Consider the following 17,688-nt stretch of genomic DNA (forward strand, 5'->3'; position numbering starts at 1 on the left):
CACGCACACGCACACACACGCACACTCCCACACAAACACATACACACATCTGAAAATTATTCTGAAGGCAGATGTGGTTACATGTAGAGAATTTTTTTGAGCCTCGAGTGACATCATGAAAGGGAAAGGCAGTAGCATAAAGTTGCAGTCCTGAGTCAGGGAGGTTTGGGACCAGTAAGTGGAGTTGTAAGGGTATGTTCTTATCCACAGCGATGACAACATTTCTAGTCGTATGATCTAAGACAAATTATTTAACTTTGTTTCCTTATCCAGTAAGTGAGAAGGATAACAGTATCTACCTCCTGGAGATGCTTGTGAGAATAAGTGTTCGGCATAGAATGTGACTACAGCAAGCTGCCAAGTGTGCTAGCTGTTATCATTACTCCCGTTGTTCAGTAGACAGCGGAAGACTGCTATGCCCAGACCCCTAACTCTACCCTTATGGCCTACCTGGCCACGGGTGTCTCTGTCTCTCCTATCTGGAAAGACCCTGACATCCTGGCCCATCTCTCAGACCACATTCCCTAGCCCTAAATGCTTCCACATGTAGCTGGTTGAAAGGTTAAAGTGGTGCTGACCATATAGGGAGAGGGAATCAGGCAGAATCAGTTGGTAGAGGAGTTCAGAATGGAGGAAGGGTGCTCCTCCTAAGAACTTCACATCTAAACAGCTGAATCACTATTTCTTGGAGACAGCTTTTCAAACTACCTGAAGCGACTTATCAGCAGAAAGGGAGGATCGTGCATTCTCTAAAATAGTCAAATCTTTTGCTTCTCAATCCCAGTGACACCCATTGTCCCAAATCATAGCCACTAACAATATCCATTGGGGGTGGGAGAGGAAAGGTGAGGGCACAAAACGGTATATAAAATATTTTTAACACTTTTACCTGCAAAGAGGAAAAGACTATAATTCCATGAGTCTTCAATGATCAGTTGAAACAAAAGTCTAAGATTACTTGTCTCTTTTTGTTATTTTCAATGCTAATAAAAATAACTGAAAGGGTAGCTTGATCAAGGTCAAGAGTCACCCCACTTGCGGAAGCAGCTTTGGATTCAGAGTGAATCGATTCTGGCACTGTCTTTGTCTGGCCTTAGTAACTGAATGTGAGACTCAGTTTCCTCTTCTGTAAAATGCAAATAATAACACAATCAAAGAAGTCCAAATCATGATTCTTCTATCTTTTCTCTCTATTTTTTAAAATATAGCAAGAAAAAAATTACAAAGTATTTTGGTAAAGTTGAAGATAAATGCTGTAAACATAACATGGAACAACCTATCACTAGCATAGCCAAGTAACTTGTACTCTCCAACCACCTTTCAAAATTATGTCAGATCCTATTATGAGCATTAAAATTGCTAAAAATTATAGGAAATACAATTTGACTTCAGGTTCATGTGACTTCAGACCTGTGAGCTTATCTGCATTTTCTGTTCTTGGGGTATAATGTTAGGCATTACACAAAAATAGTACAGCCTAGAATAGGACCAAACAAATGGGTTTTTTTCCTCTTCTTCTTTAAGATCAACAGACCACTCATTAGAGTTACATGTAAAAGCAGAAATTCAGATGCTGTATCAATCATGCAAATGTTCATGTGATATTAAGAACAGTCTGAAGCATTAAAAAATATTGAAAAAAAATATTGAAACAATTCCTCAAAGCATCTTTCATACATTTGATAGGCAGGCCGTCTCTCTAAGAGGAAGCCTCTGACAAATCTTACTTTTAAATTCTTAAGAAAATGCCAAACATCGCATTCAGCCTTGCTCATTGATAGTCTCTGACCGTTTTATGCACTCAGCAAATGGCTAGATACTCCGCCATTTCCAACATGACTGATTGCATCTGCATCTAGGAAAACTATAGAAGGCAGAATGGCCTAGAGCTTTTCAAATTTCTGTATTCCTTTAAGCACCAGAAGTCTTTATGCAAATAAAATCTTTTCTGAAGCCTATCATTTGGAGAGAATAAAGAAGCTAGGTTTGCTCTGGTTGGAGTGATTGGGGGAAGAGCCTCTGAGTTCCTCAACCCCTTCCACCTTCCCCCTTGGCCTGGCCAACTCAACTGTGACCTTGAGGCACCTCCACAGTGTGGAAACTCAGACAGGGCTTGTAGTTCTCTACTAACACTCTATTGCACTGTGATCTTGGCTAAGTCATTTCTCACCTTTATCAAGTAAAGAAGTTGGCCTCGATAAGTTCTAATTTCCTTTAATCCCACAAATCTATAGTGAGAATATTATTGTGTTTTTAAGAATATTGTTAAAGCATTCTTCAGTCTCTTTTCTGAAGATAACCTAAGGCATTGTGATACAAACTCAATATTAACATGGATTTTTTTAACTAAATAAGACAATGCTATGAATAATTGCCAAATGCATGACTAACCATTCCTTTCTATTTGTATATCCAACTACAACTTCATTTGGAGTCGCATCAACAAACATTCTTTGCGTAAACTGTGTGTAATTGTTGGTGACAAGGGCTCTTCCTTCCAATGAACTCAGGAAGGGAGTTTCAGCAGAATATTGACTGTACTTAAACAGAATTATTGTTATTGAGATAGTCCTGGCTACACTTTAACATTTATGTTCATGTTTCATTCAGGGTTAATTTCAGGCTTGGTTCCAATGTACATTGGTGAAATTGCTCCAACCACGCTCAGGGGCGCTATTGGCGCCCTTCATCAGCTGGCCATTGTCACAGGCATTCTTATTAGTCAGGTAAAAACTCCCATCCCCTACCTCACCCATCCTCTACTTTACCCAACTTCTCCTTCTCTGATTGTCCACTCTCATTGTAGAACGACACAGAGGAAAAAGGCAGTTCCACAGGTGGTAGTGGAGGTGGTATAGAGACATAGGATTTTTAGCTCAAAGCTAAAGTACTACTACTCCACTCTTCACTTTTCCCCTTGGAGTTGTGGTGGGGTTGGCACTGGAGGTGACCTGGTAAGCCAAGTCTTGAACTGCTGGAGCTATTCTAGAATTAAATTACTCCATTTAGATTTCAAGGAATAAAAAATTTCAAAATTTTGCCTACCCAGGTTTCCTTTGTTCTGAGCATCTTACCTGCTCAAATTTAATATGCAGATGCTTACAATAGTAGTTCTTGTTCAGCTGGCTCTATTCTTTCCTTCTGTCCTACATTCTCAGAGGGAATCCTAGAACCTCAAACCTATGGCTTTCCAGAGGATAAACTACTTGCAGTCAGGATCACAAAACTAGTTCTCCTCAGAGTAATTGTTTTATCTATGTAACCCCATTCTATTTAAGTTCTGGGTAATCTAAAAAGAAATTTTTTTTTTTTTTTTTTTTGCGTTACGCTGGCCTCTCCCTGTTGTGGCCTCTCCCGTTGCGGAGCACAGGCTCCGGACGCGCAGGCTCGGCGGCCATGGCTCACGGGCCCAGCCACTCCACGGCATGTGGGATCCTCCCGGACCGGGGCACGAACCCGTGCCCCCTGCATCGGCAGGCGGACTCTCAACCACTGCGCCACCAGGGAAGCCCTAAGAAGAAATTTTTTTAACAAAGGTCCAAAGATGCATGATTTTTGCTGTTGTTTTAGATATCAAATGTGTGCTTAAAAGTTTGGTTGATTCGCATCCTAAATGTCCCATAGGAGTTAATGAAAACAAATCTAGGTGAATTCTTTGTAGAACAAAGAGTCTATAATTCAGTTCAGATGAGACACACTAGCAGTAGTTTTCATCTTGTGCATACGTGAGTCACAGCTGTCAGGGATTACTATCAAATAGCCAATGTGCTTTTTCAACAAACTGTTCCAGAAGGCAGATCCAGAGTGATGTGCGGTTGACATGCTTCCTCCCTGACTTTTCAGATCGTTGGCCTCGACTTTATCCTGGGCAATCATGAGCTGTGGCACATCCTGCTTGGTCTGTCTGCTGTGCCAGCTGTTTTCCAATCTCTGCTGCTCTTCTTCTGTCCAGAAAGCCCCAGATACCTTTACATCAAGTTGGATGAGGAAGCCAAAGCAAAGAAAAGTAAGTCTATGGGTGGTTTTACTTTCTTCCTATTGTTTTGGAACCATCAGCTAATGAGAAAGAGTGTGCATGAATGGATACTCATGAAATTGATACCAGCGCTTTCCAAATGAAGTCAGTGATTATATGTAAGAAGAATATGCAAGATCACTTAATATGACTGGTGTATGCCATTTTGCAACCATAAACATTCACACAAACCCAAACAGAAAATCCACATACAGAGACTTCTAAAAGACCTTTCCTGCATTATCCTTCTATGATAATGAGGATCACAGTTTTGTTTGTCATAAGATGAAGCGAAATGTTCTGCTTTTTTGAGAAATAAAAAAGCAGGATTTAATTTAACAAGAAAGAATTTCCAACACCCATGCTATTAAGTAACAGAAAGGGCTATGCAGAACTGTAGCTCTTTCATTAACATAATACAAATAAATTTATTTTTGTTTTGACCTGAGTTGTGTCAACCTGATCGTTTTGGGGGACAGGCTTGAAAAGACTCAGAGGAAGTGATGATGTCACCAATGACATCACTGAGATGAGAAAAGAAAGGGAAGAAGCATCAAGTGAAAAGAAAGTCTCCATAGTTCAGCTCTTCACCAATTCCAGCTACCGACAGCCTATTCTAGTGGCATTGATGCTGCACATGGCTCAGCAATTTTCTGGAATCAATGGGGTAAGTTTAAGAACGTCCCCTAACTCTTAAGAGCAAAGTGAATTAAGATAGATGAGGAAAGGGGTTTAAGTTTAAATAACTAAAGGATACTTTAAAATGTTGACGTCACATGTCTTACTGCAACAAATATATTGAATGAGCATTAACTTTTTGTCTTGACTCATCTGCTTCTAAAATCAACTTACAGTTTTTTAAAATGTCAATAATCAATGGTCTGCATGTCTATTAAGATGAAGGTTAAAAGGCAAGTCATAATGAATACAAAAGAGGGAAGAGGAGAATAAATATAACTAGAAGACTAAATTAACAAGGGGTTTCCAGAGTTGAGTGTCAAATTTAGGATTTCTGATAGCCTAAGCAAAAGGAGTCCATGATTCCCTCTGTCTATTTAAATGAAGTATACCAGATAGCCTTGTGCAAAGAAGTTTCCTGCCATCCAAGAAACTTTCACTCTATTTGGGGAGATAGCACACAAAATAAACAATAGAGTGAACTGACATGATATTGGTGAGTAAGGGTAATAGAAAAGAAATGACTGAAAAACATTCTGAGTACTAAACTAGCTAGCATTTAGGTTTTGAATTGAAATTCTCGTATTATGCAGACTAAAATTGTTCTACTGACAATTAGCTACTAGAAGAAAAAAATTAAGTATTTGTTAAGAAACTAGATAAAGAAAATCATTTATCCCCTTTCATTGCTGTTAAAAATGTGGTTTGGGCTTTTATAGTGAGCCAATCCTAGATTCACAAAGACACTTTGGGGGTGACTGATGAATGGGCAGAGACTTGGGGCAAGCAAAGAAAGCAAAAGTTGAAGCATGAGTTGAAGCAAAAGAAGACCTGAGCCTCACTCCACAAAGTGAATGCTGCTCTGCTGTGGTCTCCATCCTCCTTTAACAGGTCCCTGATACTCATTTTTTCTCTCTTAACTCTTTATAACTTTGGGGCTCAGAGACCAAATCTGTATCCTCTCTCTCGGCTCTGCTTGTATATCCAAGAGCACAACACTTAATCTCTCTAAACCTCCCTGCTCTAGCTTCCATCCCTGTGCCTGACTTAGAGACACTCAGGAAGTGTCGAACCACACGCTGTCAGGCAGCCTAAAATGGTGGGCTGGTGTGCAGTGAGTAATCCTCTCCTCACTGAACACAGTCTGAACAGTCCTCCTGCGTCAGCCATGTCTGCAGGAAGAGGCACCAGCAGCAGGACATGTTATGTGGGAAAGGAACTGATGGAAGATGATAGAACAAAAAAGATGATGTAAAAGACTATTATAAACATAAGGACATAACCAAATAATAAAGCCTATTAGGGAGGTTGTGAATCAGATTTCTCCATCCACTGAGATTGGTGGAAAATTTTGGGTTACATGCAATGACAACCAGAACTCTATACACACTGGTGAGAGTACAAATCAACACAACTTTTTTTAAAAATTTTTTATTGAGGTATAATTGATTTACAGTGTTGTATTAGTTTCAGGTATACAGCAATCTGTTATACAAATACATATATCCACTCTTTTTTTAGATTCTTTTCCCATATAGGCCATTACAGAGTACTGAGTAGAGTTCCCTGGGCTATACAGTAGGTCTCCATTAGCTATCTATTTTATAAATATATATATATCTATTTTATATATATATATGTGACACAACTTCTTTGGAAAACTGTTTGGCAGTATCTATCAAAGCTGAGAACATGCATACACTACAACCCAGCAATTCTATTCCTAGGTGTAAATGTATACATATTTTACCAAAAGGCTTGTACTAGAATGTTCATAGCAGCACTATTCATAACCACTCTAAATGATAACTACCTAAATACCCATCAATAGTAGAATGAGTAACTAAATTGTGGTATATTAATACAATTATACACTAAACAGCAATGATAATGAACAGCCTGAAAATACAACAATATGGATAATTCTCATAAAAGTAATGTTGATGCCAGATACAAAATACACACAAAATATGTGGTTCCATTTATATCACGTACAAGACTAGGCAAAATTTATCTATAAGGATGGAAGTTGAAAGAGTTTCCTTTGAAAAAAGGGTGACATTCAGGGGGCTTCTGGAGGGCAGGAAATGATTTATTTTTGATCTAGACTTACAGGTGTGTTTAGTTTGTGAAAATTAATTGAGCTGTACACTTAAATGATATGTGTACTTTTTTGCATGTATTTTATACTTTAACAAAAAAATAAAGTGCAGATGTACAGTTTTCAGCTAAATATAAGGAGAACTTTTAAGTGACTGGAAGCTTTACACACTGAAGGAAGATTGTGGTTTCTCCTTCCCTGGAGGAAGAGGGTGGATAAAACCTTTTGGGAGTTCTAGGGACCCTGGTTCCATTGAAACACCTAAAAATAAACAAACTAAAATAATTCTTGCTTTAAAGCCATGAGTGCTAGGCTTCTTGATTAAGGCTAAACTATTATTATTTTGCAGATATTTTACTACTCAACCAGCATTTTTCAGACAGCTGGAATCAGCCAACCTGTTTATGCAACCATTGGAGTTGGTGCTGTCAACACAGTTTTCACTGCTCTCTCCGTAAGTAAAATACTCTACATAAATATTCTGCTTGCTCCTCAGTCCAGAAATGGGAGTAAAATAACCTTGTAATATAAAAGTGACCTATGACTTATTGTCCACGTGTGGTGGGTATGTAGATAGAACCAAGTGGGTCACAGGAAGAGTCCTATATGTGAATAACCAACCACTGTATTGAGATTAGGCATAACTGAACAGGTGATCACTGGTTCTCCTTATCTGCTGAAGATGTCATTTGTCACTCATTTGTGAATCAGTAACTCACTTGGGGGCACAGACACTTGGTATTTTTGTGTAAATAACTGGGCTCTTTCTCCTTTGCTCTGTACTTAAGCCCCTTGATATTAGCAAACAGCTTGTCATTTCTATCAGCATTGGATCCTAGATCCTCTCCTTCCATGGTTGAAAATTTTTATCCTGATATCTTAGAAAAAACATTTTTAAAATAAACATGGTCCTCTCAATTAGATAGCTAAGCCTCTAGCAAAATTAAACTGATTCAGTAAATTCTTATGATGTTAGGCCATTGGGCAGAACTTCCAGGTAGTTCACAAGGCCCTGGCTTCTGGTGTTGTATATGACTGTGATATTATGAGAGGATGGAATAGAAGCGGTTTATAACTTGAAATATTATTGCTATTTTTGAAATGTAACTTTTTCAACTGTCAAATGTTATTATACACTTTTGAAAATTTTTCTCAACAAGGGAAGAGGTCATATACTCTTCTTAAGATCAAATACCTTATCTAAGGAACAATTCAGTATATTGACAGTAATAATATTTAATATAACAATCTAAGAATTAAAGTAAACAAAAAACAACAGCAAAACCCCCCATACTTCCCAACTAACGTAACTCACTTTAAAATGAGGATAACTGAGTTTATCTTTGAATGCAGATGTTAAAAAAGCTTGTGCTTTTTCATTTTGGTCACAGTGCTATATACTCAATATACTTTAGTCACTTGTTTTTCATTCTCTGCACATGGACTTTTAACTATTACCTAGAGTAGTCAATAAATTACAGCCTGGCTACCTAGATCAAAAGGCAGGTTTGTCCAGACCACATTAAACAGAACTGGACCTTGGAAAGAGAAGGAAGAACAGATAATAAGGGAACACCAGTGCTTCCGTAGAAATGCCTTTAGAGGCATTTAAAGGCATTCATGGCCTGTTCAATCCAAAAGGCCACTCTAAACCAATAAAGGCCTGGTACTAGGATGGAATCCAAGGGACTATTCCCATTCTTTTGTCTCCTGGGATAATATTTTTGCAAATCCCACTTCAACATATTTTTTTCATATAGAGACTATGATTAAAACATTTTATGTGTAACAGGATTTGCTATGTAAAGCATCATGTTATCAAGATCAGGGTAACCCAAACTCTAAGAATATCTAACGAGAAAACGACTGCAGAATTCCATTTTTGTCCTCCCCCCCACCAGCCAACCCCATGGAGTGGGAAGAGTTGTTCTGAAAATAGAGCCTTGATTATTTTGAATCTACCTTTTTTGAACTCATCCTTTTATTCTGTGAAAGTTTTTGCATGACTGACATAATTTTTTTTTTTTTTGCGGTACGCAGGCCTCTCACTGTTGTGGCCTCTCCCGCTGCGGAGCACAGGCTCCGGACGCGCAGGCTCAGCGGCCATGGCTCACGGGCCCAGCCGCTCCGCGGCACGTGGGATCTTCCCAGACCGGGGCACGAACCCGTGTCCCCTGCATCGGCAGGCGGACTCTCAACCACTGCGCCACCAGGGAAGCCCCCTGACATAATTTTAAAAAGTCAACTCTAATCGGCTGTCTAATTAACCCTCCAGGACTACAGATAACAGTTAACATTTTTAATTATATTTATTTTTGAAAAGTTCAAAGAAGTACATAAAGGACAGCCTCTCAGTCATCCAGTTTCTCTCGCCAAAATCAACCAAGGTTACCGAATTCTGTGTATCCTTTCAAATAAAGATGTGCAATTAGGAATATGTACTGATAACATATTAATGTTTCAACAGTTTGGAAGGAACGTAATCAATCTTTTTTTTCTGGATGAGTACTTAGAGAAAGAGATAGACTTTCCCAACTCGATGCTGAATTATGTTCCACATTTCCAGATTTTCTTTTAAACTAATGAGCTGGTAGAAGGGAGCCTGTAATCTTGAGTAAGAAAACAAAACAGGAAGAATATAAAGGGAACTGGAAGGCAGCATAGGTCCAGAGGAGAAAGAGTGGCTCCAAGTAAGCATCCAGGATCTGAGTGATGTACGGTGTCTGCAGCGAAAATGAGAATTAAGATCAGGTAGACATCTCTGGCCCCTGACCAAATCTCACCCTGTATCACACCCTTTCCTGAGTGCTCACCTAGCCCCAAGGAGGGAGTCCAACTCAATTTTCAAGGCATGTAGTTTTAGAGTTTATAATCCTATTAGCAATAATTGTTCAGAAATAGAAGAAACAGACACAGTAAAAGCCCTTATTCCTGAAGAAATCCTCCAGTTTTCTTGGCAGCTTGACATGGTGTCATCAAATCAGATTTAAAAGTCATAATTAAAGAGTCAAAATATAGAGAGAAATTTTATGAACTTGAGAAAGGTTTGTTTTTCCCACTTTCTTCTCAACAATTAAACGTGGGCTCCTTGCTTCCCTGGTGGCCCAGTGGTAAAGAAGCCGCCTTCCAATGCAGGGGACGCGGGTTTGATCCCTGGTCAGGGAACTAAGATCCCACGTGCCACGGGGCAACTAAGCCCATGAGCCACAACTACTGAAGCCCGCACGCCCTAGAGCCCATGCTCCGCGACTACTGAGCTCGAGCGCCTCAACAAGACAGCCCACGTACCGCAAACTACAGAGCCCACACGCTCTGGAACCCGCACGCCTCAACTAGGGAGAGAAAACCTGCACACCACAACTAAGAGAGAAGCCCACGCACCACAACAAAAGATCCCGCATGCTGCAACTAAGACCCCACAGAGCCAAAAAAATTAAAAAAAAAAATTTTTTTAATGTGGCTCCTTGCTTACCACCCTGAAGTGATTTGAAACTCTAATACGAAATGTCTCTGAGATGAAAGGGGCTTTCATTGTAGGTGAAAAGAAATGTTTCTCAGATATTTTCAGAGCCAAAGCTCACTATACTAAGGGTATTGGATTGCTGTTGATTTACTGATAGATTTATGAGCCTAACCAATTTACTCACTGAAGTGAGAAATTATGACAGGTAGTTTTTATGTGTGTGACTCTCCAACCTTGGCAGTATTCCAAGGATCAAGCAAGAGTCTATTCAACAAACTCTGGTCCTGGCTAATTGTAAATCTTAACCATTAGTGCAAAGATCCACAGACCCACAGGGATCGACACCAAATCTCCTGAATTAGGATAAGAAAGCACTTTAACCTTTTGCTTTAAAGTCATACCTTTTCAAGTGGATAGTTCATTACCAGCACCAGGTACATTTAGGCTCACCAGAAAAATGCGGACCTGACTATTTTGGTAAGGCCATCAAACTCTGTATGCTGCCCCTGAGTGGACACAGTTTGACTTTATTTGCAGTAAGAAAGTTGGATGAGAATAGTTAACACATCAACAGTTGTACTGTTTCAGGGGTCTGCAGTGCTCAAATCCTTGCAGTTATAACTTAGGATAATTATCAGAAGGGAAATTAACATCATTTTTATGTAGGACCTTCATATTTTAAGTCTACAGGAAATATATTGGGAGAGGTCCAAGAGGTCCAGTCTCTAAATATTGCACCCAAAATGATAAACATCAGGTGGTGGTAATGCTATGGTTCTTTCTCTAGAATGGCCTGTTCAAATCAATGTGACGAAAGGAAGCCAGTAGTTGTAAATCACCTCTGTTCACTGAGAACAGCTTTGCCACCCCAGGCAAGAGTCACCCCCCTCCTGAGTTCCACATCTGTAAAACGGAATAACAGAACGGCCTCTTTCCAGCTGTATAAATTAGAATGATCTCTTTGGCAGTAAAAACGATTTAAGTATAAAGCCAATATGTTCTAAATTTTTCCTAGGTATTCCTTGTGGAGAAGGCAGGGCGACGCTCTCTGTTTTTAATCGGAATGAGTGGGATGTTTGTTTGTGCCATCTTCATGTCGGTGGGACTTGTGCTACTGGTGAGTTTGGTGCCTGCACTGAGATTTTTGGTTACCATATGATAGCACTGCTGAGCTGCAGGTTAAACGTTTGAGATTGACTTACGAAATAAAGCAAGAGGAACAGCATATAATACAAAGGAGAAGTGTAAAGAAAAAGAGAACTAGTTTAGGGGTTTAAATATAGAACATCAGCAGGTAAACTGTGCTTGTTACCCAGAGAGGCAGTGTATATAATAGTAGAGCACAAGCTCTGGGATTAGTCCAACCAGGTTCTAATCCTGGCTCTGCCACTTGGCTGCCTGTGTGACCTTGGACAAGTACCTAGACCTTTCCAGCCCAGCACCAGCATCCACTACTTTACAGGAGGTCATGCATCCTGTCTAGCAACCTTGGTATGAGTAGAAGCAAAGGTCACTGGATCCTTGCTTTTCCTCTTTCACAGAAAAAGAGTGACTAAGAGTCATGGAAAATCCTAATCCAGAGGATTTCCTATAGCGCAAAAGATTTAAGGATGACTAAAACTAGAATAAACTTGTCTACGACTAGAATAACTTATACTTAATTGAATATAAACACATCAAGAAGGGAGCTATGTCATCTCTGAACTCAATGAGAATCTACCTAGCTAAAGGAAGAAGCAGTCAATGTCAGTTCCACTTTTGCTTTGTTTTTTGTTTTCTCCTCAGAATAAATTGGCTTGGATGAGTTACGTGAGCATGACAGCCATCTTCTTCTTTGTCAGTTTTTTTGAAATTGGACCAGGCCCCATCCCCTGGTTCATGGTGGCTGAGTTTTTTAGTCAAGGACCACGCCCTGCTGCTTTAGCAATGGCTGCGTTCAGCAACTGGACCTGCAATTTCATTATAGCTCTGTGTTTCCAGTACATTGCGGTAAGCAGCCTAATACTGTACAAATTTACTGAACAGAAGATAAGGTTGAAGAGCTGCTAATTGGAACTCTGTTTATTCTCTGTGCAGGACTTCTGTGGACCTTATGTGTTTTTCCTCTTTGCTGGTGTAGTCCTGGCCTTTACTCTGTTTACATTTTTCAAAGTTCCAGAAACCAAAGGAAAGTCCTTTGAGGAAATCGCAGCAGAGTTCCGAAAGAAGAGTGCTTCAACCAAAGCACCAAAAGCTGCTGTAGAAATGGAATTCCTTGGAGCTACAGAGACTGTGTAAAGATAACCTGCTTTTTGACAGGAACAGAAACAGGAAGGAAGCAGTGTTTTTTAAATGACAAGTTTTTTGAGAATTCTATATCTACATCTTGAAGTACTGTTTTATTTTTTAAAGAGATGTTATAGGCTTTGATCAGAAATGTCATCAAATATTACAAAGAAAGTATTTTTTTAACTTCGAGAATCTATTTTGGGTGGTAAGGCTCTATAATTAAGTAAACCAAAAAGTCTAGCTCATTTTGGTACACTAAATGGAAGGACATTCTAATGTTCTTAGTGCTGTCCTTTACAACAAGAGTATCCTGAAGTTGAAGCAGTTTCAGAGTTATTGCACGTGACTAGAAACACGTGACTAGAAACCTGAAGACACAACCAATATTTACATATTTACATATTTAAATATTTACATATTTAAATACAATTAAGTTGGAATTTTCCTACCTGCAGACCTCATATCAATACTAAGGGAGATATGACCAGTGGCAGTAAGGTCCACGTTAAAATTGATAACTTTTCCAGTTTTTCCCCTCAGCTTTTTTCTTGTGCATTAGAATTTGTGTTGTGCTTAAAAAGCTTTTTCTGTTATTTTTCATGTGGAATAGTTTATTAAGCACATTAAAATATGGTTATAAAGAAAAACTTTTATTTTGGGTAGGCTTACCAAAATCTTTCAGTATTTGGGGAAAAATTTTTTTTGTTGTTACTTTGATGACCAAATGGTTTTTGTAAGATTAAACACTAAAAGGTTTTACCTGGTCATTTAGCATGGGTTATCAGTTAATATTAACAGCTATTATAAGCCCATGTTAATTCCTTGCTGGTTCAATCCTTTGAGCTATAGTTTGTTTTGCGTTTTAACTGAGCACAGCTTGGTTTTCTGAGTTGTGTTATAAAATATACTCAAACAGTGATAAATCAAACACTTTGTATATCTCCTCAAACCCCAAATAAGATACAACAGTCTAACCTAGGAAATTGGAAGTAAAAGATTGCTCTGTTTGTTAAAAAATATTTTCTGAATTCTTATGTTTTAAAATAGAGTTGAAAAGGTAAGGTTGGAAGATCCTGAGGGCAGCCTCCTGAAAATTCATGAATGTTTAATTTCAGACTTGATCAATATCCTTTTTTAATTTTCTTGAAAAGACTTGAGTTGCCTAACACAAAACAATCATCCCATTTGACGTTTCCTTTTTTGCCTTAGCAGTATATGGATGCTATCTACGCTGTTCTCTTGCAATTGCTACCATTTATTGTACACTACCTATGTGCCAGGCACTGTTACAAGTGCTTTTATGTGGACAAATTGGAAATACACAGATAATTGAACAGACTTTCACTTACAGTCAATTTTGCAACTATGGAAATACAGTTCTGATGGATACCAAAGGCTTAGCAGGGAGCTAAAGTATCCCCAGGCTGTTTTCCTCACAAAGCAGAGCACTGAATCAATCTTTTTTACATTTGCTTTAATGTGCATGAAAGAAAGGCACTTTTTAAAAAGTTCTCTTTAAGAGTGGGAAAAACAATACTGAACACTTGGTGGGGGTTGTTTGTTTTTTCTTTTTTTTTTTTTTCCTTTATTTTTCTTTCCTTTTTTTGACCAAAGGTGTTTACCTTTACGTAATTTGACCTTCCAAACAACATGAAATTATTTCTTTTCACTTTGATTTTTGTTTCCTCTGGGCCAATTTGGGATAAACTACTTTCACTTAGGACTTCAGAACACAGTCACAGTGAGCTTAAATAGTTCAGTAGACCTTTTTGCTAAACTGTGAACTCTGTTAAAAAAAAAAAAAAAGTGGGGACTCTGAATAGGGCAGGAGCAGGAAAATGGCTCATCTTGCGGCCCTGTCTTCTTCAGGATGCTGAAGCATCAGCGTGCTGATGGCCTTTGAGAAGTCCAAAGTGGCACTGGTAAAGAAATTTAACATATTTATAGGTGATGAATGTGATTTATTCACATTCTTTAATCACTATTCCTGACCTCATTTAGAATAAAGTAGTAAAGGTTTAAATAAAGAACCCAAAAGACCCCTTTTAAGTTTTAATTAATTATTCTGATTGACCACCAATACCAAAAATTCGGACCCTGCAGTCTTCTGTCTCAGGGAAATGTAAATGTTTCCCTTTCATAATTTTTTCCTTTCAGAGATACAAGTGAGTTGAAAAGAAACATTAAGATGAAATAAGAGGCTAAGACAAAGGAACTAGCTTAACATGATAAAAGAAACTCCTAGGTTTTCAACAATATTCATCATAATATATAATAATATCGGCACTAATTAATTAGATTTAATCCCAGGGAAATTAGACGTGTGTTTCAATGTTTAATTTTCATAGTATGCTACCATTCTTGTGGAATTATTTTCATACTCTAACATCCTTACAAATGTGATTTTCTCTTAGCTTGCTCAGAGCACAATTACACTTCTTGATCTGGCCACTCATCTGCTAGATCTAGTGTTGCCCACTGTCATGACACCAATGCACGGATCTTCTCTCACTTCCTTCTCCCCACTCTCCTCTACACGATCAGCACAGTAGTGCATGCTGAGTTGAGACACAGTAAGAGAAAGCCCCTCCTCAAGGAGCTCAGTCTATTGAGGAGCTTAGGAAGACCAGGGTATAAACATCCCCATCTTCATCTTTTTCCTTCCATGAACCTCAAACTGAAGGCCTCTTTTGTAAAGAGGGCGCAATCATATACCTACCTCAGAGTTGTTGTGAAGATTAAAGTGCTAAGCAGAGTGTCTGGTACAAAGGGGGCGCTCAATAAATGTTACCTAGAATTAGTATTCATGAAGATACTGTTAGGATACAGGACTACCATATATAAGATAGTTCCAATTTTTTGTTTTGAATAAAAAAAGTTTTATAAATTCAAGATAATATTTTCTTACTTCAAGCAACAGTCTCATGATGACAAGGGAATGTTAAGAATTAGGGTAGATATTAGGCTATCTAATTCTTAAACCCATACCTGATATTTCTAAGTAGGTTGTAAGAGTTTCTATTGTATTTTTTAAACTTGCTTTTGCCTAAGTTATTTTTTAAGAGGTCTATATGTAATATTATTTCTTTGGATAATACTAAGTACAAAATAAAATGCTATATATCATATTTAAATGTAATTTAATAGGATTAAATCACAGGGCAAGACCAAACCTTGATAATCCTCAAAAATTGCAAAAGTGTATAAACCAGTATACATGCATAAGCTACTTCTTCTTGCTAGCTTATTGTTGCAAACGTAGCAAATAAAGCAGTATTAGGCAATATCTTGTGCTTACAGTGTCCTAAGCAAAGGTGCTGAGTAAAGTATATATAATTTTTCATTACAATTCTGTATTAGTGACCTGAGGAGAAAAGGTTTATTGTCAACCATTCTGAGCCATCTGCTGGTGTTTTTACTGCTTTCTAATTGAGTGCACATTAGAAAGAATCATCATGAAAATAAACTTGTTTTATTAGTATGTATACACTATTAATATCTATACACATACATAAACTATATGAATGTATACATATTTATAGTATGTATACACTATAGTTTTATGTCAATACGTGTATTTCCAAATACTGTGTTGTTTTATTTTATGTAGAAAATAACCACATTTAAGAAAATTGAGATTGGTTTATTGTATATACTCATTTCCTCTCACAGTATCTTTCCTATTCTCATTTTAAAGATAATATGTGAGTTACATTTTAAACCAAAATTTTATTTCCATCAAGCAGTTGTTTTGATTATCAGTAGTAGAAAAAACTAACCTGTAGGCTAGGTAAGAACAATTGAAGAGGAATGAATGACTCCCTTTGATGAAAATAGAAATAATTTAATTCGGTAAATATTGAATTGCACTCCTATTATGAACAAGACACTTTATTAAAGTTTTGTAAAAGAGACAAAGCTTAGAAAACATGGCCCCTATCCTCATTCACCTGCATACTCATAAAGGGGATAAAATTTGAAAACAAATAGTTATAGTACAAAGGAGAGAAAAGGAAAAACTGTAAGTTAGTGGTTTTAAAATTTTTAAGTTAATGTCTAAAATTTTTCATCATATGTTTAAATAGCTGCAAAGGATAAAATTTTTCAAAATATAGTATATATTTACATTTTAAAATTGCTATGCTCTATTTATTCAATAGCATTTAATTACCATAGTAATTTGTTACTCAACATAACCACTTAAAATATATATATAAATATATTTTTATATTTAACAGTTGGAAAATTTACTGCATTATTTTCTATTCTCATATTTCTGTTCCATTTCCCCCAAAGAATTTTATCCTAAAGCAATAAATATACGTGCTTTAAAATATTTTTGATGATTCTAAGTTTCTGCAACAAAAAATATCTATAATTTGAATTTGAATTTTTAAAAATGTCCTGTGTCTACAAAGGTCAAAATGTTTAACCTCTTTTTCTTTTCTGGATTGAGTTAGCATTTATGATAATTAGTAGCACATAACTGCAGAAAATTATCCATATTACAAATTTTGATAAAATTATTCATTTTTTATTTTTTAATTTTTTAATTGAAGTATAGTTGATTTACAATATTGTGCCAATCTCTACTGTACAGCAAAGTGACTCAGTTATATACATTTATCATTTTTAAAATATTTATTTTAGAAATTCATCTCAGTGAGAAGTATGGGTTTTCTTCAAGTAATTTAAATATTAATGGATAGGGGCTTCCCTGGTGGCGCAGTGGTTGAGAATCCACCTGCCGATGCAGGGGACACGGGTTCGTGCCCCGGTCCGGGAAGATCCCACATGCCGCGAAGCGGCTGGGCCCATGAGCCATGGCCGCTGAGCCTGTGCGTCCGGAGCCTGTGCTGCGCAATGGGAGAGGCCACAACAGTGAGAGGCCCGTGTACCGCAAAAAAAAAAAAAAAAAAAAAATTAATGGATAGGTATTTCTTATTGCTAATGTGAAACAGTGTTCAACATAAATCCTATCATTACTTTTTGTTATTATAGATGTATTGAAAATCTTCTTTTCATAAATAAGTAGATAGGAATGGAAGGACCAATGTCATTTAATTCCATAACTATATCTAAGTTATAGCCAAAAAGCACATAAAAATTAATCATCAAAGTAATTTTTAATAAACTATCAGCTAATAACTCAATTGGGCCCTT

At 37.5% G+C, this 17,688-nt stretch overlaps 1 protein-coding gene across 2 annotated transcripts in view; it reads left to right on the forward strand.

Annotated features, from left to right (window-relative positions):
* The window catches only part of SLC2A2 (solute carrier family 2 member 2), a 30,149-nt gene extending 17,227 nt beyond the window's left edge, over window positions 1-12,922 (forward strand). The window contains exons 5-11 of one of the 2 annotated variants that reach the window (XM_027112304.1): window positions 2,611-2,726; window positions 3,844-4,006; window positions 4,495-4,682; window positions 7,144-7,248; window positions 11,273-11,374; window positions 12,043-12,246; window positions 12,334-12,922. In XM_027112304.1, the coding sequence (XP_026968105.1) occupies window positions 2,611-2,726; window positions 3,844-4,006; window positions 4,495-4,682; window positions 7,144-7,248; window positions 11,273-11,374; window positions 12,043-12,246; window positions 12,334-12,534 (1,079 nt within the window). In that variant the 3' untranslated portion in view covers window positions 12,535-12,922. The remainder of the gene's footprint in view (window positions 1-2,610; window positions 2,727-3,843; window positions 4,007-4,494; window positions 4,683-7,143; window positions 7,249-11,272; window positions 11,375-12,042; window positions 12,247-12,333) is intronic. The other variant, XM_027112386.1, reaches the window with a different exon arrangement.
* The last annotated feature ends 4,766 nt before the right edge of the window (window positions 12,923-17,688 follow it).

The sequence above is a fragment of the Aethalodelphis obliquidens genome, unplaced genomic scaffold, assembly GCF_003676395.1.
Source record: "Aethalodelphis obliquidens isolate GAN/ISIS:26980383/991018 unplaced genomic scaffold, ASM367639v1 scaffold1, whole genome shotgun sequence".
Taxonomy (NCBI): domain Eukaryota; kingdom Metazoa; phylum Chordata; class Mammalia; order Artiodactyla; family Delphinidae; genus Aethalodelphis; species Aethalodelphis obliquidens.